Below are 27,624 nucleotides of genomic sequence, written 5' to 3' on the forward strand. Positions count from 1 at the left end.
TTAAAGAAGCTAATTTGATTCAAAATTAAAAGTTCTATGGTCCTTTCTAAGACTAAAAAGAGATTGGAGGACAATCAGGCCATATCTCAAGCGGATTTAGTTCCCAAACATATCTATTCAAAATTTTGAGACAACTATTTTGTTCAGCATAGTAGAACGGTCCAGCAACTATTTCTTTAGGGATATTGGATATGTAAAACCCCCACAATTATTCCAAACTATAGATTCTTGTATAAAAACAAAAATTAAAAAGATATGAAAAAAATTTCATGAAAATGACTGTCAATAAAAAACGAACAGAAATTCATCTAAAAAAACTTTTTCCACAAAACAAGTTTTTCAAAGATAAGTAAAGAGCTCCATTAATCCAAAAATGGGCAGAAATGAAGTCAAGTAATCACCCAAGCGTAAAACTATTACTAATCACTATCAATAAATAAATGAAACTCAGAATGAACAGAAATTAGATTAAATGGCTGAGTCAAACTCGAAACGAGGAAACACTATCATTAGTAGCGCTGATAACCCCCATGCTTTCTCAATACCAGAACATAATTTGTGCTTTACTGAGAACAAAATATGTTTAAATGTTTTCACCTTTTTTACTTAAATAAGTAAAACACTTTTTTTACTCACTTTTTTTTACCCTTTTTTTATTTTAAGGAATAAATATCAGTATAGGTATATTATACTGACAATCCATGGTCATTTTTTTCCTGTAAAGCCTAAGTTATGTTCTGGTCCTGACAAGGCATGAGGGTTGTCAGCACTACTAATGTTAATTTTTGCTCGTTTTGAGTTTGGCTAGGTTATTTATTATAATTTCTGTTCGTTTTGAGTTTCATTTAATTATTGATAGTGGTTTGTGGTAGTTTTACACTAAGAAGATTATTTGACTTTATTTCTGCCCATTTTTGACTTAATAGAGCTCTTTACTTTTCTTTGAAAACTTATTTGGTGGAAAAAGTTTTTTAAATTAATACAAATATATGACACCGTCATTCAGCCAGGAGGGGGGTGCCCCCCCCCCCTTATGGGCGCCCATGGTAATGATAGATCCTGAAAATTTAGTCTTTAACCATACGTGTAATTCCTTTGTGAATATTGGTGATAGTATTATTTCGTCTATACCTATATTTACTGATGATGGATCATTTCACCATTGCCTACAAGATGACAGTGATGTTCCAGCATACTTTAAACCAGTATATAAACTATTTGAGTGAGTAGAAAGTATGAAAAATAGACCTTGTTTTTGGATTTCCTTTCTTTAAATGTTCTTCAGTTTATATTACCCGTTCTATTAATTAATTTTCTGTTTATAATGTTTTAGAGGTGATTACTTGGCTAAAAAAAGGGGGAGGGGGGAAGAGAGAAGAAGAAAAGAACTGTCATTCTAATCCAGCAATTGAAATGTTTAAAATCAGATGGTTTTCTAGATTGTTTAAAATTCGCTAATATGATTCCACTGTAAAGGAAGGAATAGGCATTTTTTACTGATTATATTCAAATTTCACTTTTGGAGTTATTTCAAGTGTAAAGCTTATTAAAAGTAGATTGTGAAATTGTGGGAAGATAGATGTCATTTAGTTCACATAAATTTGATTTTAGAAAAAATTTGTTCAACAGGTTAAGCTGTTTTACTACTTACATGGCTTTAACGAATGGCTTTGCCTTTCTGATATTGTTGTTTTTGTTATTGTTTAGCCAGTTTTTTAGTTGTTGTGCTATTTCTATGTCTTTTTTTTATTATATGACCCTGAAATGCAAATTTGGCCCTTCGGGGCTTGTGATAGTCATTGTTTTAAATAAATATCTTATCTTACATTTTTTGTTAATGATACTTTGGATAAGAGAATAAAGGATACATTTCTGTATTTCTAGATACAAGTGAAGCGTTAGACATAGTTAATCATTAAATACTCATTCAAAACTTTTTAACGGTGGAATCTGAGAAAGTTAAATTATTTATTGTTTATTTTGGGTTCAATATTTGCTATCCCACCCCAGCGTGTGAGAATGAAAGGAATCAACTTTGATGTTTTGCATTTATGTGATGGTGTTCCTCAAGGTTTGGTTTTGGGCCCATTGTTGTTTCTGATATATATAAATGATCTTTCTAGTACAAGCCTAACAAGTATGTTCTATTATGGTACATACTATTCTGTTATGGATCCTATGATGAATTCTGGTTTTTTAATGCTATTCTCCAAGTTTACGATCCTAGTGTTGACAACTCATATTCACCTGCTGTAAAAAAACAAAAACAAAACATATGCTGAATTTGCCACTGATCCCAATTTTTTTATTTGGTTCAATATTTCTTATCTAATCACTCCCCAGCGTGTGACGCTGAACGGGAATTACTCAAATATTTGCATTTACATCATGGGTTGGCAACCAGCAGCCCACGCGCCTGCATGCAGCTCGCAAGGCGTCTTAATGCAGCCCGCAAAAGCCTCGCTGCAACAATCTGATGGACAATATTACACACCATAACAATACACAACGGAATGAAATGGGGCGCCATCTAGCATTCTTGAAAAATCTGTAAACACCCTCTAGCATAGTTAATTTGATGTTCAACCATCCAGACTAATTATTTTGGTATGCTAAAAATTTTGTTTAGATTAAACCTACCTCAAAGTTTGGGAAATACCCTTCCAAAAATATTTTGCTTTTAGATTTTCTTTGTTTATTCTTTTTTAGTTCAGTAAAATTTAACGCTTGTGGTTCCAAAAAAAGCCAAATTATCTGGTCATTTTATGTGGCTATCTTATGGCAAAATTTTCAGAAGAAAAAAAAACAATTCTTGATTTTGTAGATGGGAATCGTCTGATATAAAGTGGAATAGGAAAAAATTGTACACACTGGGAAATAAAAATGTACCAGATGACACACATCTACAAAATCAAGGGTAATTTTTTCTTTAAGAGTAACCGTCATCAAAAAGGTTTAAGAACATCCAGGTTGTCAAAGGAGCATAGATACAATGTCTCAGGAACAGAATAAGGTATTGAGTTTCAACTTTCAGGGAAACTAGAGGGGAGTGAAACTAAATCAAAAGGTACAATACATATCCAGACTGTGAAAAGGGTGTATGTGCAATATCCAAGGAAAAAAGGGGGTGGTACGTTTGAACTCTCAGATCATATTATTGGGGATGTTGAATTAAATGGAAAGACACTATGTTCATCCAAATTTGTCATAAGGATATATGACAACATCTTAGGAACAGATAAAGGTATTAAGTTGAAAATTCAGGACCTTTTGAGGGGGACGTATAACCAAATTTGGATGTTAAAATGGCCTATCTGCAAAATGCCTTGGATGGCTTTCTTGAATTTGTGACTACATGCAACTGCAAATACTTGTGGCTGTGACGGATTACAGCTGAAACTCAAACTACTTGTAACTACAATTGCCAGTGCATGTGACTTAGACTGCATCAACTACTTTGCTATAGCAAAGAACAAGAAAATCCCTTGGAACTGGAGCAATGCCAAAGAGGCAGGGAGAGACTGGCGGATAGGCTCCGTAAAAACAAATAAATATGCATAAGCCCATATTTTATTTCTTGTTTTTGAGGATTTATACGCCCTAGATGGCTTCTAACAAAGGAAGATCATTGATGAAAGATTAAGTTTTAATGAAACATGGGCAAATTGATATTGTGTCTTAAAACTAATGACATAAACAATGAAAATAATGACAGGTATTTGAATTTTTGTTCATGTCACCCAATTTCAGTAAAAAAGGGAACTGTCATATCATTGGTTGATAGGGTTTTCAAATTTTGTTTCCTGGAATATATTGATAGTAAATTATTGTATTTGAGGGACATTTCATTTTGCAAGGGGTGTCCTGTAAAACTTGTAAGTGAAATACCGGCAATGAAGAAAAGGCAGATTAAGCATGGAAAAGGTAATAAAAACAAAGGTTCTCAACTTTTGGACCCTAAAATTTCCAATGGATATGTTTCATTATCTTACATACCAATTCTTGGGAGAAAATTAAACGGAATTTTTTGAAACATATTATTGCAACTTGGTTTAAATCAATCAGGCCAATGAGTAACTTTCTAAATTCTGGGAAAGATGTAACACGTAACAGTTTGGCAAGTGGAGTATATAGTATTCCATGCTCTTGTGGAAAATATTACATTGGTCAAATGCACTAACAATTTGTGGAACGCTTTATTGAGCACCAGAATTCAATAGATAATGCTCTAAAATTTACAAAACCTCCCAAAAGTTTTACTTCAGCTTTAGAAGAACATATCTTTTATAACATGGACCATTTTGTACAGTTCGAGAAAGCAACAGCAATTTCCAATGATAAAGGTTTCTCTCAATGGGCTGTTGAAGCATTAGAAATAATAAGCATATTTTCGCACGTTTATCAATTAATAGATATACTGGTAATATAAATATTGAACCTATTTATGATATCATTTAAAAAAATAAACCCACTTTCAAAAATAAAGTCTTGCAAAATATCCAGGGGATTAGTTCAAGTAACAAGCCTAAACGTCTAGCAGCATCAAAAGCTTTGCATAAAATTATGTCGCAATAATGTATTCTAGTTCATTTGTTATTTTAAACTTCTAATCCAGTTACTTTTGTGGTTTCATGAAGGTGGCTGCCAATTGTAAATGTAAGTAATTGTATATTATATATTATATGTTAGTCTATTTTAGGTATATATATATATATATATTCTTTAGTTTTAGTTTCTAGTTTTTTTTCTATACTGAAGACACATTGTCGTATACAGGCAAAATATTCTTTGATTCTCTTTGTTTTCATTTATTGGCCGACCCGTTTGTTGTCTCTACATGCATTTTTTGTTAAACAAAAAATTATATACTAAATGTATTAAGATGTTATGTATTTGAAGCGAAACTATCATTATTTATGAAGTATATCAATGAAAGAAAGCTCAAATTGAAAAATTTTTGGAAAACTTTCCAAATTGAAAGAAAGCAAGAGAAGAAATATAAATTCTATTTTGCAAAAATTTTATTTAGCAAAATACTAAAATGAAAAGGGCATTAATGCAATTTCAAACTGAGTTTGAAAATTGGTTTGCTGATCTCAAGAAGATCTCACTTATGATGGATATTTTTGAACACCCCTTAGTAGTGGATATCAATAATTTACCAAGAGATTTCCAAATCAACATGATAAATTTGCAAAGTGACACCATATTTAAAATAATTTTTAAGGAAAAATGAACTGGGTGGATTTCTATGAAAGTTTGCCCTTTGAAAACTACAAGGAGTTTAAAACGTATGCTCAGGAAATAATTTCTGTTTGGTAGTACATATATTTGTGAGCTGTTGGTAGTACATATATATTGTGAGTTTAAAATGTTTGCTCAGGAAATAATTACTGTTTGGTAGTACATATATTTGTGAGCTTTTGGTAGTACATATATACTGTGAGTCTAAAATATTTGCTCAGGATATAGCTACTGTTTCGTAGTACATATATTTGCGAACAAACTTTCAATTCTGAATTATTGAAAAAACAAACACTGTTCTTGGTTATCGGATATATATTTAGATGCAATACTACACGTCTCCACTACAAAAATGTATGCTAATGTAAAAAAAATTGCAAGTTGAATTCAACAGCAAAAGGATAAATGTCATAAAAATATACATTAAGCATTTTATTTCTAAACCTAAAATATTTGCATACAAATATTGTAGATATACTCTAATCATTATAGTATACCTACAATACTACATTTAGACCCCGGCGCCGCGCCGATGAGTGAAGACCGGTGGCGGTGGGGCAAAAATAGAGCGCCGCGCCGTGCCGCCTGTAAGATTTCGGCGGCGCGATCAATGTTGACCGCAAATATTAATGTTTTTATCAGCCTTTTTCAAATCCCAGCTTAAATTTACAACAGATTCAAGCCTATTCATGAGTTCAAAAATTCACAAGTCGCTGGCTGAAAACTGGTCTTCCTCGTTATTCATCAAGAAAAGTAGAAATCTGGTGGAAACGAAATGGCTGTGACGTTTCAGAACCCTTGCATTATAAGAGTAGTTGAAGTTTCTATTAGCTATGTATTCTTAACATCAGGAATCATCAGTATTGATAGTTTCTTTCATCAAGTATTACTGCATACAAAACTTCAAATACCGTGTCACGAAATTCGTCAGTTATCTGGGTAAAAACTTTGAATATAGCTTTGACCTTAGAAGCTTAATTTTTTCATAATGCCTTTTGCTTATATCTGTTTTGTCACCTTTAAAACAGTTGAAATGGGCAACTTTGGTATTGATTGTTGTTTTTTTTTTTGCTCTTTTGGATTCCTTAGAATCAATCTATCTTTAAAAAATGATGTCTAATAACAATTTAAAAAAAATGCATTTTAAAGTTTTTTTTTGGTTTCCTTATACGTAGAATGAATCTTACTACGGCTAAGACTAAGCTGCTACTTTTTTATTGGCTTTGGTAGTTCTTTTACATATTGGTACTTTTGCTTTTTGGCGTTCATTCCGAATTATAAACTGATAAATACCTAATATTATTTAAATTATAAACAACATATAAAAGGAGTAGATTTATAAAATCTACTAATTTATGACTGGCACTCTGCATGAGAACAAGTCATTTACAATGAAACAACAATCGCTCGGTGGTTTATTTAGTTAGAAGAAGAACGAAGTGCCATCTACCTCCGAAGGTGAAAAATATAAAACTAATTCAATTTAAATGTAATGAAATGAAACAACATACGGACTGAAGTTGGTCCAGGAAGATGATGTGATTTTTATACTAGTTTAACGATTTTCGTCCAAGCAGAACGTTAGGACGCTTATTATCAGTTTCCGAATTTAAACTTTGATTTCCAAATGTTCGCAAAACTTCCCAAATTTGAGAAAGTCGCAACAATAAGTCAAATGCGATCAAAATGCTCAAAGACACCTCTTTGATCCCCATCTAGGTTGAAAGATTCTACTGTGGTTATACCCTTGGAAATCTCCAAAGAGTTTTTATTTAGAATACCTTTCAAGCGTAGTTATGGCTAATTAGCCTTATTTGCTTTTCTTCAAGGCTTTGAAAAACGTATTATAATATTCAAAATGTTACATTCTTTATATTTGTGCATTTTTTTGGTCATTATTTGCGAAATGGTCGAATTTTTTAAACCATTGTTGATACTTCAAGATGCTACAACGTTTTTTACCCTGATGTCACTTAACTGTCTAAGGTTCTTTCTTGAGCTACCTAAATTGAGACCTTTGATCGAGTTCAGACCTTTTAATTTAACTTAGGAACCTGACATAGGGCACAATTTTGACTCAAGGGCAGTATAAGGTCGAAATGTTAATATTATTATCTTCATACCAATTCGTTTTAGTGTGAATCTGCCTGGTACTTATGAATGAATGTTTTCAGAGTAAACCAATTTCATCAGTACGAAAAAAAACGGTTTGGACACAGACGTTCCTTTGCCATCGGGTAACAAAATCATACAAGTTCTTAATGAAATATCACTCGCAACAATCTTTTTAATTTTCGTCAGCCTTTCAACTTTTTGGCATCATTACTTTAAATAAAAAAGAATCAAGATTCTATCACTTAAATAAAAGAACTCCCAATCCCCCCCCTCTCTGGATACCATTTTGATACGATACTGTCTCTGCTTTAAATTAAAAAAATAATTAACTTACTGGCATCTCTGCTTTAAAAAAAATCGAGGTATTATCATTTAAATGTGATAGCTCACTACCCCTCCCCCTCGGGATACCATCTTGATAGGATGCCGTTTCTGCTTTAAATAATAAAAAAAATTAACTTTTTGGGATCCCTGCTTTCAATAAAAAAAAATTGGAGATATTATCATTTAAATGTAATACCTCCCTACCCCCCCCCCTCTTGATACCACCCTGATAGGATACCTTCTCAGCTTTCATTAGAAAAATAATTTGCTTAATAATTAACTAGGTCACTGTATGGTTCAAACACATACGCAAAATAACGTTAAACAGCTTAGTGTTCCTTGAAAAAAAAAAATTGAGGGTATGAGTAAAGAGGTGCAAATAAAACAAAAAAAAAGTCAAAATTGTTCAGATATACTTCAAATTACAGAAAAACAGAGTAATAGATTCACCTTGGAATTCAATAAAATTCAAATAATTTTATTAAAAGGGATCACACACAAAAGCCAAATAATACCAGTAGTCTATGATGTATTGCAAAATAACCAAGACAATGAACAAGTCCTAATGGGGGGCTCTGGGTCAATCAAAATATTTCAATGGTTTCCCAGGGACTGTCTCCACTTTAGATGAAAAAAATAATTATCTTTTTGGCATCCCTGCTTTCAATGAAAAAAATGAGGCATTATCATTTAAAAACGATAGCCCTCTATCCTCCCCTCTAGGCAATAATTTACAATTTATTTATGAAGTATATTTTTGGGGTAATTTCCGGTTCAATGTTTAATTCCCCAACCTTGTACATAGCATAGTCTATAGCTAAATTTTGTCTCAATAGATGGGTTTTTTGTTTGTTTGTTTGTTGTTTTTTTTTTTTGGGGGGGGGGTAAAAATGTTTCAGAAAGAAGAGTGTATTTTCTATCAGATGTTCAACAATTCAGTATTAAACATTAAGAAAATCTTATCTAAAAACAGCAAAAAAAAAATCTGCAAATTTATAATTCAGCTGTAGAAACGACCTGTTGGCTGTCAATTTCAAAATCCAACTGAAGGCTGAAGCTGTATAGTAGTGAATGCGTTCTATAATTCTATTCAACTTGAAAATAAAATTCTTGACTACGAATGATGTAAGAAATAGCAAATGGGAAACTGCATCCGAAATGACTTAAACTCATTTCATAAAGACGATACTTTTTTTGTCCACATATGAAGAACTGTGTATATTGCAATATTTGCAATTGCATATTGCATCTGTCTGGTTCTGGTTTTTATGCAAAGTAGCAAAAGAGACAAAAATTAATGAACAAGTGAGTAGTGAAGAATTATGGTATGCAAAGTAATATTTGGCAGGGAAAGTCACTGGTGATAAATCGCTAGGGGGGCACCGTGATTGCGTGATTTTTGGGGACTCTAGGAAAAAAAAATTTTTTCGGGTTGACGCATAGATTTTTAGGGAAATACCCAAAAATTCGGGGATAGTGCAAGCCCTGCTTGAGTTCTAATCAGGCGAATCGAAATGCTAAACCACATGAGAAGGAAAAGCTCCAACTTTGCGGTTGAGGCAATAAAGAATTGCCGCAAAATTAATTTAAAGTCAGCCGAACGCCACCGCCTCTGCCGGTGGCGGCGCGCCTTCGGCACGCCGGTGGTATAGCGACACTTCGGCGGCGGTCGACCGGGTCTCTCGTCGGCAGCGTTCGGTCGATCCGCCGGCGTGGCGCCGGGGTCTAACTACATTACAGTGTAATGCCATGTGACCTAAATACGGCCCATGTAAGAGCCCCACCTAAAATTTTGGCCCTTTTACAACAAAAGGTCACTGACCCATGGTTTCCATTATGGTGCCCCTCAAGGGTCAGTTTTATAGTTGTTCTGGAATATATAAACAATCTTTATCACATGTTTAAAAAACATGTCCTATTATGGAACATATTATTCTGTTCTCTCTTTTGAAACCTTCCCATATTTTTTATTGTGGTAACAGGATACATATTATTATATGGGGCAATGGGAAAATATTATAACATAGATCTATATGCCCCATTATAGATAACGGGGCAATGGGAACATATTAGCTAAATTTTTACCAAATCATATTATTGAGTTTCAAATAAAGTGAATATACCATTCGATGCCTTTTTTATGCTGATTACAAATATAACAATCATTTCTATTAGAAATCAGTTTTAGCCCTCCTCTATATATGTCAATTCAGGATATATATTTGCAAATATGGGGGGGGGGGTTAGGTTAGGGGGGCTGAAATTCATTTCTGATAGAAATGAATATTATATTTGTAATCAGCATAAAAAAGGCATCGAATGGAGTATTCACTTTGATCCTAACTCAATAATATGATTTGGTAAAAATTTACCACATATTATTCTGTTCTCTCTTTTGAACCCTTGCCATATTTTTTATTGTGGCCACAGGGATAAGCTTCACAAGTCACTTAAACCAGAGAGGATTTGCTATCTTAAAGGTTATTCTGTGAGCCTCAACGTTGGCTGACCATCTCAAAGGCAAAGGGTACCATCAGTGAATTCTCCCAGGAGACTCCTTATCATTGAAACCTATTGAGAGTTTGTGATTTGATTACGAAATTTGATTGAAAAGACAGTGGAATAGTGTCAGGTTGCACCAAAGAAATTTCAAAGAGCTGTCAAATTTATAAAATGATATTTCTTTTTAAGGTGATTTTTAGCATTTTTCTACCACATATACTAGAATGTTTTTAGGGACAGAAAAGTTTAAAAAGAAAATTCTGTTCCGTTTGATAAAAAAATCAAAATTTAAACTTCTTAATGATATAAGTTTCTCTAAAACTAAATATATCAACCTTTAACACAAAACAAGAGAAGATACAAGGTTTTTCCAAGATTTCAGGGAAAGTAAAAGTTGGCTTTTAGTTTTTGGGCCTTTATTCAGATTGCTTATAAAAGCTCTGCAAGTTATGGCAAGACCGCCCAATCAATACTAAATAGTTTGGTCACACAAGCTAAAAAAAAAAATTATAATGGAGATAGGCTGATTCTTTATGGGGTAAGTTCTACAAATCATATTAATGACTTATGCATAAAGTGAATATACCACTCGATGCCTTTTTTTATGCTGATTACGAATATAGTAATCATTTGTATAGGAAATGAATTACAGCCCCCCCCCCCACTATAAATACCAATTGAGGGTGTATATTTCTGCAACCTAACCCTGAATTGGCACATATAGGGGGGGGGGCTGAAATTCATTTCCGATAGAAATGATTATTATATTCGTAATCAGTATAATAAAGCATCGAATGGTGTATTCAATTTATCCCTAACTCAATAATATGATTTGGTAGAACTTAACCCTTTATGGTATCAAATCCCCCACAAGGAGGTTACCTTAATAGTTTTCTTAGCAAATTCTAGTCCAGCAACATCCTCCCAGGTAACTTGGGATTTCACATCCATGATTTCATTTTTTATCAATTCAATCAGCTTTTGGTCAATTCCTTTCAACCAAGGATCAATGTCTTCACTGAAATATTATTCTAAAGTTAAAGTAAATATTACAAGAAGAAAAATTCGAATTCGATTTGGCTAAAATGAGTTTTCTTTTACCTCGAACCCAAAATGCAAAAGAACCCACGAACGATTTGCTAGCAACGCGGGGATGGGCTGAAAGAAATTTAGGGGGGATGTTATCAAAAACAAATTGCATAAAAACACTCGAGTAAATTTCATAATTCAGATTGCATACAGTGAGTTGGTTTTCCTAAAAGCTGACTAACTTTATACGCAGTGTGTCAAGCATCTTCTCTTTCGTCCCAACGCTAGGGGATTGAGTTTAAACTCTCAGTATTTTTTTTGTAAAGAAGAAAGGATTTTGGATTTTGTGTCTGGGAGAGGGGGGTAACTATTTTTTCTTTCGTCCTCACACAAGAATATACACTACACTTTATATTATCTGAAATGCATTATGGTTACGTTTTAAATAAATTATAATCGAAAAACTTACAGATGATTAGAATTGCTTCTTAAACATAATATTGATATTAAACAGAATATCCTGAAACCATTTTGTCTGCTAGGTAATTTAGCTATTTCGTATATACCTGAAAAGCACCACTATTATGCGTTGTTTTGCTGCCAAATTCCGTAAAAGTATTTTTAGTCAGCATGTTTTCTTTTCATTCATTGCGTTCATTATATTAAGTTGCACAAGTCTATATCATTTAACTTGTTTTGACTAGAGACACTATTTTTTGTGCTGTGGATGTGACTCACCTCCATTTAACTCAATCCTCATTAAGATCAGCCCCATTCAATTCAACCCGCCTCAGAAAACACCTATCTTAATTCAAACACTATGAAAATGAAATATCCTGAAACCATTTTGTCTGCTAGGTAATTGTAGCACCGTTATTGTGCGTACTTTGGGTTTGAAAATCCGCACGAGCCTTTCTCTTTGGAGTTTGTTCTTTTCCTTTTTAGCACTCGTTATATTTGGTTATACAGGTGTATTTCATCCAAATTATATTGGCTAGAGGCGTCAATTTTTGTGGTTTGGATTTAACATAAACCTGTACAACTCAAACCTCTCTCAACTCAATCCCGATTTAAATAACCCCCATTTTAAATCAGCACTCTTGGAATAAATCCCAGATAATTCAAACCCCATGCAGCTCAAGCCCTATTCAATGCACATGCCGCTTAACCCTAATTTAACTCTCCTCCCATTCACCTCAACCCTTTTCAACCCAACATAACCTGTCGTGGGTTTTAAACTGAATGAGAGGGATCAGTTTCACTGGGGTTGAGTTAACCAGCCTTGAGCCAAATGGGATTTGAATAAAACAGGGTTTAAGTCAAACGGGGTCGGGATAAACAGTGGTTGACCTGCGTGGGGCTGATCTAAATTTCGATAAGTTAAGTGAGGGTTGAACCACACGAGGGTTGACTGGAATGATGGCTAAGATGCATGGAGGTTGAGCCAAACGGAGCTTGAATCAAATGAGGTTGAGTTGAATGAGGATTGAGGTAAACTGGTGTAGAGTTGAATGTGGGTTGAGTTACATGGGAGCCCTTTCTTGTTAAAGAAATGATTAGAAAAATAAATAAATAAAAATGCAATAATCTTATAGTATACTTCCCATATTAAAGTAAATCCACACAGCTCAGCATGATAAGGTTTTTTGTAGGCTATTCTTTTCTATATTTATACAAAAGTAACTACAAAGACCACACTAGTTTTCTAGATGGTGACCGCCATCGTTCTTGATAGCAAAACTAAGAAAACATCTCATAATTAAAAACACGGTTTCCTTGGGCGGTCTCATACAAAGTCTTAAAACGCCTGTCTTGAAACGCCATTTAGTTTTATTTCTTATTTTGCTGTCGTGGTTTTGTTGAAGAAAATAACTTAGTTATGAGGCAGTATTAAATTCAAAATGAAAATAATAAGCTTTACAATTTCTTGTTTGCTTAAAGAATTATGAACAAATACTGATGTCAATAATAGTAATATCAGCAAAAATCAAAAGGCTTATAAAATAATGTATAATAATCATGCAAATCCAATTTTTGCGACTTTAAAATTGGGCTAGAAAAATACAGATTGCAAAACGATCTTTTGTAGCTTTATTGCCATCTTCATCAACTGCAGAAAATGAGGAGCTTCATTTTCAGACAAAAAAAGAGAATTTACAAAGGAAAATGCAACAGACCATTTATATTTTCATGAAACACAACACACTTTTTTCCTTTGAGAGTAGAAATGAAACAGAAAATGGAAAAAATAGAGACTTATGCTATTTTCCCTAATTTCTTATTTTCTATAAAATCATTAAATACAGCTAATATATAAAAAAAAATCACCTGCGATTCCCACCGTCATCTGACAATGCTGATTTAATAAGTGTAATAAAAGAGGCGTGACTGACTCCTCGGCAAACTCCTAGCGTCTTTTTGATTCTTCCAAGGTTAGCATTTTTTTCGGAGTCGTTAATAAGTTTCTGCTGCCTAGCACTCACAAACCCACGAGTTTGATTATGGTGTACGGGTTCATCATCTTCTAACTTTTGTTTTTGAACTGGATGAGAACTGTAAGAAAAGGTAAACCTAATGTAGACAATCATAAAAATGTATACAAAGATGTTACTTAAAGCAATTTCACAGGGAGGATTAAGGCAAAGCAGCTAATGAGTGTATATAATAATGATACTGAAAACAAATTCATGATACTGAAAACAATTTTATAAGGAGGATTAGGGCAAAGCAGCTACTCATCTTTTAACTTCCAAATAATTCTCAATTTCGCAATTATCCTACCACGCATCGTTCAGACTTTTCTTGCAAAATTTGCCCGACATCGAGAGCGGGATTCAGCACCCGTGACACTGGCCCAAAAATCTGGAACTCAATTCCAGCATCAGTTCGAGAATGCAGCAACAAGCGACATTTTCCAAGACTGGTGAAGAAATATCTTATGACATACTAAGCATTTTGTTCATTAGGGTTTTCTTTTTCGTTGTTGTAAAATTTAGTTAGAAAATGGCTGTGTATTTTCGTTGGCAATATTTTCAGCGCTAAAGTATGCCACCAGGCATGTGCGCTGTTTTGTGACATTTATTTATGTATGTGTTATAAATAAAAATATTCTGCATTCTACATTCTACAAATTTTTTTTAAAGCGATAAGAATGGTTAGAAAAGGTAAATCTTATACCACCTTTAGACTACAAGCGGCCAAGCCTACTAGGCTTAGGTTTCACTTGTTCGCCGCCTGTTAGTTCAACTAAATTCAGTCCCAGATTTTGCATACAAGTCCAGTGGACATCGTCCGTCCCACGACAACTCAAAATAAATCCAAACTTTCATCCCTTAATTCTATGACTATCTACAAATGAAACTCAGAGAGTAAAGAAAATAACAAAATGAAAAATAAAATAAAAAAAAGTGAAAAAAACGATGATTTTGTTAGCCAGTGGAAAACCATGAAGAAGAAAAAATAAGCAAATATTTCGATAAGGACCTTCACCAAGTCATCCTCAAAGCTTAACAAAAAAAAAGAAAAAAAGAGAAAATCTAACCTCTCGAAGTTTACCCGACAAAGACAGAACAGCCACTAAATAAAACCAGGCAAGAATCAATGAAAAAGAATTTACCAAGATGATTGAGCAAGAATCCTTTGCCTTGCAAAAGTTTTAACTGGTCTATAGTTTGGTTTCCATTAGATATGCAAATAGGCACTTTTTAGTTATACCGGGTGAAAATATTGATTGAGTCCTTCAAATTTAAACTGTCGTAAATTCGGCTTAATGAATTATCTCAAGTGTCTCTATTTATTGTTAAATTTTGGTTCATGTATTTTTTTTTATCTCAATTACCTGTTTAAAAGTTTGTGGTAGGCCATTTACAGTTGATATTAAGGTTGCCTCTTCAAAAAGAAATAGATGGGTTGGATTTAATAAAATATTCGAAGCAAATGCCGAATGAATCTCCGGGACTTATCCATTGAAATTTTATGCTCATGCAAACGTTCACCTAGATCTTGATGGGTCTTACCAATGTAAAATTTTCCACGTGAAAACGGGTTTCTTTAGAAACCACTACCTAGTACAGGGTCAGTTTTATCCTTTCCTGAGTTGAAAAAGTGTTCAACTTTTTGTTTAGTTTTGAAAGAAACAGAGAGATTATGTTTTTTTTTTTAATTTTTCCAAGTTTATCGCTAATTTTCGGGGTGTAGGGTAAAGCGATGAAAATTTTTTTCTCAATTTCCGGTGAAACTGAATAAAGAATAACGAGCTACCTCTTCTCGTGTTTTATCTTTTTTAATCGTCTCTCTATGACATTTTCAATAAGTTTGATTGGGTAACCTTTACAGAAAAGAATATCCTTGACATAGTTTAATTCCGAATTTGTATGATTATGGGAACAAAGTTTTAAAACTCTGTCGACTAAAGAGATTATTATCCCTCTTTTTTACAGAAGGAGGGTGATGGGAAGAAAAATGCAGATATCGATCATTATGAGTCGGCTTTCTATATATAGAAAATTTAAAACTAGGAGTAGTTTTTATAATCAAAACATCAAAGAAAGGCAGCTTATTCGAATCTCTGAGCTCGATTATGAACTGTACATTCAGATTAAAAGAGTTAAAATGTGCCAAAAAATATCTTAGAGAGTATTGTCAATGTTCCCAAACAGAAAGGATATCATAAACGAAACGAAACCAGATAGTGTGTTTTAAGTTGAAACTATTAAAAGCAGACTATTCTATGAAATCCACGTAAAAATTTGCCGAATAAGAAGACAAGACAGTGCCCATGGCTAAACCCATGATTTGAAGGAAAAAAATTTCGGAATTTAAAATACGGGAAGAACTTGTTGCAAAGACGAAAAAGGGTCATTATTGTATAAATTTCCAAAGTTTTGTAATCCGACCAAGCAGAATTTTCTTTGTAAGAACTGCTCACACTTATGGACATTGCATGAAGTGTACATAGAAACTGAATCAAAACTAGATAAATTAGTTTTTTCTGTTGTACTTTTATTTTTTAACTTCTCAACAAGATCTATGGAGTTTTTTTTTATATGCGATTTCTGTTGATGAGATAGCTAGGATTCGTTGTGCGGAAGGAGGACGACAGATTGTCCTTGTGAGCCAACTGTCTAGAAGCAAACGAAAGTAGGTCGTTTCCAAACATTTTAGGAGGGTGTAAAGAGGGAGGTTTTTGAATAGATCGAAATGAAGGAGGACAGTGCGTAGCTGTGTTTGCCCTAGGCGGCTTTGGGCTGCAGTGAATTTAAAGTAGTAGTAGCATTAGTAGAAAAAGGAATTGACAACAAAAATGTTCCTTTGGGTAAAAATGTGTCAATTTTAGATCCAAAAATGAAATGAAATAAACACTCGTCTGCAAGGTCCCTTGGACCGGATAAAATTTCCAGGCTGCATCCAGCGATATCAAACTTGTATTAGAGACCTAAAGCAACTTCTTCTCATTAGTTGGCTTTGGGGGTCTTGTCGTCATTAGTGACTTTTGGGATTCTTTTTGACACAAAAAAAAATGCTTGGCTATCCATAAAACTGGGTCCCTCCCAAAATCATCTGATAGTTTTGTTTTTCACTACCTACAACCCCAACATTTTTACCATTCACTAGGAATTCGTCTGTCTACTAAAAAATGTCTGCTGACATATCTGGGAAGTTCATATGAGGATCTGCCAGCACTTACTGGTGGAGGTTGCTTAAAAAAGGTAAAGAAAAAAAAAACACAGTAAAAGACAAAGAATAAGCTATAGGCTCATATTATATATTTTTGTTTCAATTAATACTTGTAATGAGCTTCTCAATTATCTGCCACTTAAATGCTGTTCTCGTATCAAGCATATTTGGATTTGGTTTAAATATATGTTGTTAAAATTATCTTATCGATAATTTTATTGTTTTTCTTCAAACGGGCAAAGACTAATGCAAGTGTTGGATCAAAGAGTTTAGATAGCTCATAAGATTGGGAACTGTTGGTACTATTAACAAAAAAAACTATTAGCGCCATCTAATGTTTGTTTAAAATTGGCATTTTTTTCATTGTAATGATAAGAGTAATTTATTTAGTTGGTATAACTGATAGAATTAGGGCATTACCAAGTGTTTTGTAACAGTTACTGATAACAAAAACTACTACAAATATTGAAAAATATCACTTATCCCTAGACGCTAGATGGCGTTGATAGTTTTTTTTTTCCACACTAGAGCCAGTTCCTACTTTTATAATTGGATATATAGCCGATTAACTTGGATTTTTGGTTTATTAAGGGGGTCTTCAAACACCCCTCTTGGCAGTAAGTCTTTTTGAAATGGCTTTATATAAATCGGGTGATCTTGCTTTTGCTAAATTCGCAGGGTATCCTCTATGGCCCATTAGAATTATAGACTCCATGAAGATTATATCAGGCGGTTAGAAATATTTGGTATATTGTTATGGGTCTCGAGATCAGGAGATGATGGTGGAGATTAGCCTACTTAACTTTGAATCTAATAAGAATGAAGCTTCGAAAAAACCTCCGAAAAATGTTAAAAAAGCTTTTTATGAACTAAATCCAATGCCTGATATCTACCTTGAAAAATTTAAGAAGACAAAAGGGATTGATCAGTCCATTTCCATGGTTCCATAAAGTGTGGCCTCTCATAGCACAAGTGCTGTTAGTGAGACTAATGAAGTCGTAGGAAGATTAACGGTGACAGATATAGAAATTGCTCGCACTAAGGATAACTTGTGAAATGATAAATTTCCCGCCTAAATTGCCTGATTGCCTGATAAATTGCCCGCCAGCGGTGGGATATTCTTAAAACAGCTCGTGAGAAAAATAGCAACAAGTAAGTCTAGTCTGATCAAGGGCGTCTTTTTGTCCGCCTTCCCAATGAGAAAACTCCACGTAGACTTTGGTCAATCAAGGAAATGTTTTAATATTTATTATTTTTTTCCTTTTCCCTTTGTTTTTCTGTTCTCTTGCTTCCCTTTTCCTGTCTATGTAATTTCATTGTATATCAATATTTTAATCTGTCTTCATTTAGTATTCTAATGATTATTTATCTGTTCCTAGAGCTTAGCTGCGCTTTTTTTTCTTTTTTTTTTCACAATGAGAGCTATGAAATTGTTTACTAGAAATAAATATGTGTGATGTGTTAATCGGTACCACAACAAGGCTGAGTCGGTTGGAAAGTTGTCCGTTTGATATTGATACTTATTTAATTTCAGATTTGGCAAATGAAGAGTCTACCGTGAGTTATAGACCTTTGCAGTTTATTAAATATTGGCATTCATCGTTTCTTGGAAATATGCAAAATGCTTATTTTAATGTGTGTTCGTTGAATCGCCACCTTTCTTCTTCGCATGATGAAATATTTGATTTTATTTCGAAATGTAGGAATCTCAATGTTATGGCCCTTTGTGAAACTTTTTTAGCTGGGATAGTCTGATAAACCCCTCTTGGGCGAGTAACTAGGGTTCTTTCTTTACCAGAGTTTAGTAGATTCATGATTTTAAAATACTAGTAAAGACTGTATACATATTATTTTCTGTGTAAATTGTTTTTTTTCTATTTCTAGTAATTTATGGAATGTTCGGAAGGTAGATTATATTTAAAAGTTTATTAGAAGCTTTGCATGATAAAGGATCTTTGATTTTAAAACGTCATTTTATCCTACAGCTAATTATATTATTAATTGACTTAAGACTCAGAGCCAATGTTTAGGTCACGATCAATTCGAAGTTTCAACACTATTTTTACACTTGTGGGTAGTGATTAGATTTTAAATGAAGATATTTAATGTTTTTAGGGGCTTTCTGTAAATAGTAAAATCTTAATTTTTCACAGCTACGGATAATTAACACATCTAGAAACGGTATTTTATCTGCATTGTCAATTTCTAAACTCAAAATTTCTATTATATGTATTAAGGTGGTCTAAAAAGCCCCTAAGTTCGTCTTCACCATAATCGATTATTAGTTACTGCACATGATAAGAGGCTAGTTATAAGCACTTGCAGCGTTATCTCTACTTTCCCTGGTGAGAGATATCCTGCTAAAAGATAGAAAGAGAGTAATACTCTCTATGTAATGTACGGTCTCTAGTTTTGGTGTACTAGTTAAAGAGAGAAGTAAAAGAAAGAGACAATTTTGTTTTTTTAAACCAAATATTTTGCCACGTAGCTTCAACATAGTTTGACAAATTTTCATGTTCTTATGAAATGTCATGTTCTTATGACAAATCTTATGTTCTTATGCGTTTAGGAAAAACGCAAATGAAATAGGCGAGATCAAACTTCGGTACTTGTATGATATACCCCCTACCTAATATTCATCTATTATGTTTCTCTGACACTCAATCTTAATGAATTGTACCAAAATAAGATAAAAACATAATACTTCATATGCATAATACTAATATAAAAATAAAAACTTAATAAACCGGTTACATTTGCAAATTTGGACAAAATTGTACAATGACTGAAATATCATTCAATATCACAGTTAAAACTATTCACAGTCAATATCACAGTCTTGTGCTTGGGCTTCTATACTAATATCGGAATCAGCCTTAAAATCCATTTCGACTGCACGTGGTGGGCCACATCTTGGTACGTCATACACTACCTCTGGCAGATAATTTTGTGTATTCACACTAAAAAAAGGGAATAACAATTTGAAATCTAATAATATTAATTCAATTTTTGTAATCCTACCATATTAAACCTACAGAGATAAGCTGGTTACCATGCCAATATGCCTAGTAGCTTCAGATGGTGCTTGATTCAGCTCAAGGACCATCTAAAGCTACAAAGTTCACAGTAAGTGATCTCGATAATCGAAAATGTTTTTTGCAGGATAAGGTATATCAGATCAAATCACTTCATATATTGGCCATACTTCAGCTTGGAAGAGTATCAAGCTTTTACACAATCCTGGGATATCAACCAGGTCACATCGATTTCCTGATACCCCCAGTTAAATGGCCTAAGCAAATTGGTAATCCAGACTTAAAAACGGTTAATGACAAAAGCTTCAGAAAGTCAAACAGATCCGTACATTACATTGTTGGAGTATCAAGACACTCCAGTTGATAAAGTATATTCCCCGATTCAGCTGCTTATGAGCAAAAGAACATGGTAGATGGTCCCAGCACTACCATCACCACTACAGCTGAAAATTCTCACAAAGCTTGTTTTCAGAAGAAAAAGCTCAATTTAGACGACAAAGTGCTCACAACAAGAGCGCCAATGAGCTGAAAGAATTGTGTCCAAGAGGGAAAGTTTGAGTGAAATTTGATGAGAGTAGTAGATGACGCAAAGATGTGGTAGAAAAGAAATTGAAGCAGCCAGAGTGTATAATAAAATAGAAGTATTGAGTGAAAGAGGTGAGTTCCCTCCTTACAAGGAAATACTCCCTTTAACTAGAGCACAAGTACCATCACCTAAGAGAAGAATTACACATTCTGGTACACTTTCTAAGCCACCTGTTCGTATGAGAGCGAGCATAGACTGCGGCGAAGACAACCCCCGCCAGCCAGTCTGCCCCTGATTCAAACCATTTCTAGATGAGAAGAAAGATTAAACATATTAATTTACTTGCTTGCTTTTGTTTATTTCTCTTTCACTTATGTGCGTCTCCATTAAGCGATTATATTTAAGCCTGAAGTTTGACAAGATGTACCCCACCCCCATATTGACACTCATACGTTACAATATCAGCTTGAATGTCATTAATGGATGGGGCATATCTTGGCACGTTGTATATTACAACTGGTAGTGGTTTCTGTACAGATTTTTTTTTCAGCATTGTCACTACAAAAAAAAAAGAAATAAAGACTGTAAATCTGATAATATTCCTTCATATTTTTGTTACAATTGCCATTGCTGCTGAAAAAAAGAAGTCAAATATTGTAACATGTTTATATTCGGCCCAATTTTATTGACACGGTCAGACACATATACGCATTAAGACACCAAATGCACAAATACCCAAATACAACTTTAATACGGATATTTTGATACTTTAAGATTGCGCTAAAAACAGCTTGGTTTTTTTTTGTATAATAAACATTTTGTTGTTCGTTCAACAATTTTCTTTTTTCAATGAAGCATATCACTTTAATTTAGTGAATGTGTTCCATTGTTTTTGTTTTTACTGCCATTGTGATCAGTCAATGGTCTCAGATTTCAAAATCTCGGGCAAGAAATTACATTTTTACTTTTAATCCGCTGCACAGGGATTAAATAAATCTATCCCAAATAGAAATTATAACTATTGTTACAAGAAAAACATAAGAGTAGAATTAAAGTGAACTAAAAGCAAGACACTATAATTATAACACTCAAATAGCAAAGTAAATCACCAGCGAATTCAAAATGAAAATGATTGGTCGCCATCTAAAGTCAAACAACCTCGCATCATATAAGTCGATCCGTATCTGAGATATCCTACGGTCTTTTCTTTTGACTGTTTCTTTTGGCAGGTTGTTTCTTTTTATACATCAACGTAAATATTAAAGTAATTCAAGAACTTTTGAATCATTCAAGAAAGTAATTCAAGAAATATATCCTCTCTTAAGCTAAAATTAAATTTGTTAATTGATACGAAACTTATAATTAATTCACAAAAACATTATCTGTGTGCTACTATAACATTAGTATTAAATGACAGTTACTCAGTATCAAATACTAAATTATGTCCAACGTCCTTCTCGGGCATCTTATGCTGAATCAAGTTTATATTGGCAGGATCGATCTAAAAAATATTTACGTTTTTTTAATTATGTATGGTTTTGAGCGTTTTTAAAGCTTAATAGAGAAATTCTTCTTCAGTTTATATAAAATTCCTACACAGATGTGACAAAATTGTATTATTGACTATCAAAGTATTTTGACTTTTAATAAATCCCTCTAAAGGTACTTGACTTGGAGGTTTTTTGTCAAGAAAAATCATAAGCTTTAGTAAAATTGAAGTGTGAAATAGTTGGAAAATTCCTACAGAATTAAGTTTTAATTATGTTAATTATTATTGAATGAAATATCTTTATTTTTTATGAATATCCGCCACATTATTAAATTATAAGACATGTTGGTAGCCAAATATTGGATTTTTAAAGTAACAAATTGCAATTCTTATTATACATCAACGTAAATATCATTCAATAAATCTTGAGAGTCAATCAATTCCATTACTATTTTCTTCACAATTTCTTAGTGACTTACCACGGTTGGACACACCCTTAACATTTAATGAACCCTTTTCATATATAGAAACACCAAAAAATCCATGGATACCATGTGTGAAGGGGGAGGAAGAATGACTGATTTGACTCTTTCCTCCATGAATCCGGACACCCAATTTTAAAAAAGTGGACCTATTGCCACACAGGCCGTAAAGATTTATTTCTGGAACTGGAAGTCAAAATCTACATTTAAAATTGCCCATAGAATTTTTCCATGGAGTTAAAGTGCCAAAACGGCCATATTTTTTGGACATAAAAAAGTTTCAACCTTTTGGGCTCCCTAAGAGGTCCAAATTAATCGTTATTTCAAAATTGCCATAATGTTTAAACTTGTATAAAATCTCAAAAGAACCTTTCCAAAACGGGAGGACACGCTCACTGTTCGACTAATTCACTTGTCCCCTTGGGTTCTTCTCTACCCATTCGTGTGATTCATTAAATAGTTTTCTTCTTGTCCTCCTTCCCCCCTCGAAACTGTTCATAAACTTTTTAACTTTTAAATGGAGCACTTAGAGATCATAGAGATACCTCTAGGTAGAAAAAGTAATATACCCGAGTTTAATTGAAAATAGATTAATAGTATCTTATCATATCATCGTCAATACTCAACCAGTAGGTTTGTCTCATGTTCATTTCCATGGACCAGTGGATCCAATTGCAAGGGAGAGGAATTATCTGCCCTCCCCCCTAAATTGTTGAAAGATATCTGATTTTGGTATTTTAATTGAAAGATACTCTTTTTTGGTATTTTTAGAGGAAAAATAAAAAAAAACAAAAGTGTCCCCTCCGTACCCCCAAAATTTTCTTGAACTTTCCCAACTGCCCATTTGTTCAGTATAATAAGGTTTTTTAAGGTTAACCTATTGTTGTTTATAATTAAAAATCGAAAGAAAATATTTCAAATTCCAAACTGCCGGCTAAAGATACCTATCTATTAAAAATAATACCAAAAAACAGTAAGAAAAAAATAGAGTAAATTGCTTGAAGCCAATTGGAAAAATTTCGCTGAAATTGTTTGGTAGGTTACTTGAGGTAAATGTAACCAAAGGACTAACATTTCTTTTATGTTTTTCTGTTTTTCTTTTCTTTTGCTGAACAATTTATAAATTCCCAAAATTGGTTTGTGAAAAATCCCAAGGTCTAAAAAAAGGTAAATATGTAATAGTTATTGCATTTAATGTCTAATATAGTTTTAATATAAAATTAATTATATATATACTTTTCCCTAAATCCCAAGCTCAGGGAGGAAATACCGAAATATCTCTTTAGATGAAATATCATCTTCACTTAGCTTCGCTGCTACCCCGATTTTAGATGCCTTTAGGATTCGAAACTGATAAGCTCCTAACCAAATTTCATATTCAAAAAAGCACCATCCCTGGCACCAAAGACCTGATTTTAGTGAGAACCAGGATTACTGGGACTGAATCTGTCTTTTCCAGTTCAATAATTTTGTCCATAATGTAAAGGCTTTTCTTTTTTAGATCGAATACTTTCTTTCTTTATTTCATTTATCAGTTTTTTAGTTTGGCTTTTAAGCATGAAAAAGAATGTGTTACTTTGTTGTCTTTTATAATTTCAAAACCTGATTAGTTGAATTAGAAGCCAAACTAAAAAAAACGCATCCTAGAGCAAACGTATAACCAAGCAAGAATCAAACATCCCAAAATAGTATATCAGGTGTATATCAGCAAAAAATTGGTAATAATTTTACTATTTTCTTTAAATAAGTATTGTTCTTACTTTCTGTTGCTGTGGCACACAGCCAGGACTGTTTCCATCAAATACAGCAGACTGCTGAATACCAAGAGGGTCTGAAATAAAACAGTCAATTACGCTCAGTTCTGATGGAGGATGACCATTTCTTTTCTTCTACAAAACAGCGATTAATAGAATACTTTTGCAGATTAAGGATGATGGCCAAAAAATAGGATGGCTTAAAGATAGGAAAGTCTTTTTCAAACAGGAACTGTATTGTAGAATGTCTTTTAAACTCAGTTTTCTAAAAAAATGAGTTTTCCCGTCTAAAAAATTAGAGGGAATTCCGAAAATGTAATCTAGTAAATGAACAAGATTAGATTTTTGTTTTCTTGTGTTGAAACATTAAAACAGAGGACCGCTGAAAACCGTTATGCCAAAAAGTTGTAAAGGGTAGGTAAGTTTTAAGATACCAAAATCTAAATCGGAGGTTTTGTTGGCGTGAAACTGAAAACACAGCAAATAAAAATTAAAATTATAGTCTATCTGTGCTAAATTTGTCAAATATTATTAGATTTTTGTTAGACATTTCTTGCATTTTTAGACATTATTGATACTTGCTTAAATAAGGGAAACTTCTTAAATTTTACACGCTTTCATACCTTTTCAGCGTGCTTTTTTAAGAAATGAGGATTTTTCTTTCTGAAATTTTTAAATGCAAAGTTCAAAACTATAATACAGTAGCTTGACAGAAATCACTTCCATCAACAGAATTTTCACAGAGAATGTTGTTTTAAACTCATACATTTAAACCCAATATATTGGAAAATGATCGGAGATACCACTGACAAAAATTGAGCTTTCCTTCAAACTAAGCTTAGAGAAGATGTTGTCAATCAAATGAAGCTGTAACATTAGTTACTAGCATGGGGATGGATGTAGATGATAGAGTTCCTGTGGCAAGCATGGTTGAAAGAAAATCAACTGAAGCCGAAGAGTTTGAATCAATCAAATTTATATTAAAGCCACCCATTATGATTAAGTGACACGGACGCTTCATTATTATGTAAAATCTTTACTAAAGATTATTAATAAAAAAAGGAACTGCACCACAAGGAGAAAGATAAAAATTGCCTATGATTAGATCAATACCATTAGACCTAATTTCTATAAATTGTGACTCGAAAATACCTTCAAAATTTCGTGATAAGACATCACGCAAGCAATAATGCGAATTGCAAGATATATACATCGCAAGACCACCTTTAGCCATCTTGCAGAGGTTTATACGTTCCATTTTAAAACCATGGATATCCAATAGCATTTCATTGCCAGAATCCAAAAACGTCTCACATAAATCGACAACATCAGGCTGTCCATCCGAAACAATTTGTCTCAAATTATCTATTGACGAGGAGATACCCTTAATGTTGAGCTTAATTATCTTCATATACTAAATTACATTGGTACCCTCCTCCCCCCCCCCAAAAAAAAAAATTTGAAACATATTGACTATTACAAATAGGGTTTATATTAATTGGATTTTTATTAGCCTGACCCATAGAATTATTTACTATACTAATTACATCAAAAGCTTGAAAAGGCGACTCACATGGATTAAAATATTCACAAAAACAGGTTTTACTTAGAGTTCATTCAAGTCACCAGATGAACCAAAAACAAATTCTTTACTTAAATTGATTACAAAAGAAAAACCTATCTAAAGATTACCAACACATAAATAACTAATTGCACAGCAGGTATTTTTGGAATTAACCATTAGCACGTACAGATAAAAAAAATGAAAAAATGAAAAAATAAAATGGAGTATAAAAATTAAAATTAATTACCTGAATAATTCATTTAAAAATTAATAATAATGCTAAAATCTAAAAACGACACAACCGAATTAATGAAAAGAGAAAAAATACAAACAATTTCACCAGATAATAAATAAAAACACGAATTTTTTTTTATAGGAAAATTAAAAAAAATATTAAAAAAAAAAAACAGAGAAGAAAAAATGAACCGAAACATAGCCACTCTTTTAGTAGAGAAAAAAAAACAACAACAAAACAGAAAATAAACAAACAATTCATGAGAAAGTAACTCTTGGATACAAAAATCCTGAAAAAAAAAAAACAAATTAGATACAGTCAGCGAACGACCTTATTTTTTTTACTTGAGTACTGGCATTAGGTTTTGTCAATATTTGACCCCGATCAGACCAAGCGTTCCACTGACCGAATTTGACTTTTGCCGCATTCAGAATATCTCGTCTCGGCTTGGTCAGAGACTAAACAACAAAAATACCACTAGAGGCCAACTTGGCTTTGGCCTTGAACACTTTATAAGCAACGCTTTTGCTCGAAAAGTTCACTATTATCAGAGCAACCCTTGGAGCAGATGGAACCACCTGAGTTGTAGCAGCATTATTCAGTCAAAGTCTATACACGTGTACGACCTCAGTTGTACTAATTTCAAGCAAAGACATCTTCTGATCAATAGTTAGCAACACGGCATAACAAGTGTCAACACCAGTTTTCTGCCTAACACCTTGAAAAACCAGGCTGTCTAGTAGTGATTCTTGTTCATAACTATCCAACTTATTCTCAAACCTATTCAGTCTGTCCTCTAAATTTTCAAGTTCGTTACTCAGTCCCTTTAGCGAATTTTCGATTTGCTGAAACTTGGGGTTAAATTTAATCGTGAGAGCATCATAAATTTGACTAGCAATAAGCTTAGTTGATTCCTTAAGAGAGTTTGAGCTAGCCAGTTTTCCGAAATTTTTTGAATTATACTGTCCATCAGGTCATTTTTGGTTTTATCCAGTTCAGCTTGGGTAACTACAAGTTGCTGTTGTATCGGGCTAATACTGATAGGTAATGTTAATGCTGGGCTATTTGCTTTGCTTTTATCAATACCTCTCAGCGCAAGGTATGTTTTTGACAGTCTCATGTAAATATTAGGCGCAGTACCAAGCTCTTCAAAAGCTTTTTTTGAAGCAGGAGCAGACAAATTATCAGTGGTAGGATCATAAACTTGGAGATTTATATCCACGAGAAAAAATTCATCATGCGATCCATAGCAAAATGCAGTATAAACTAGCTTGCCTCGTGTATCTTTACCAGCTTTGATTATTCTTACTGGCCTGAGGGGATATTCCTTGAACTTCGCAAAAGCAAGATCAGCCTGATTAAAAGCCATGATTATCAGTAGCAAGATAAAAAAAGCAAAAGACTTATCTTGACGTGAGGCCAAACAAAATATTCCAAATAAATATTCAAAAAGTCTAGCGCCAGCCAGCTAATGTATTAACCAAAACAGGTATTCACTCGATTATTACGTCACACCACCGTTGAAATGAAAATAGGTCTTGACTCGGGGATATTTTCCACAGATGTGGGGTTAAACACCAGCCATCATTCACAATTGGGTGTTGATTGTAAAAATTATCCAAAATCTAAATGAATATCCTGAATTTAGG

The 27,624-nt window shown here is 33.3% G+C and overlaps 1 protein-coding gene across 1 annotated transcript in view; it reads right to left on the reverse strand.

Annotated features, from left to right (window-relative positions):
• Positions 1-19,682: 19,682 nt before the first annotated feature.
• LOC148946753 (uncharacterized) overlaps positions 19,683-27,624 on the reverse strand; it is a 159,379-nt gene continuing 151,437 nt past the window's right edge. Inside the window, exons 3-4 of the mRNA XM_089096587.1 lie at positions 24,183-24,253; positions 19,683-19,850 (exon numbers count right to left, since the gene is read on the reverse strand). Of these exons, the coding sequence (XP_088952713.1) occupies positions 19,706-19,850; positions 24,183-24,253 (216 nt within the window). The 3' untranslated portion in view covers positions 19,683-19,705. The remainder of the gene's footprint in view (positions 19,851-24,182; positions 24,254-27,624) is intronic.

Source organism: Artemia sp. Qi Xiang Cuo, chromosome 11 (assembly GCF_049724085.1).
Source record: "Artemia sp. Qi Xiang Cuo chromosome 11, ASM4972408v1, whole genome shotgun sequence".
Taxonomy (NCBI): Eukaryota; Metazoa; Arthropoda; class Branchiopoda; order Anostraca; family Artemiidae; genus Artemia; species Artemia sp. Qi Xiang Cuo.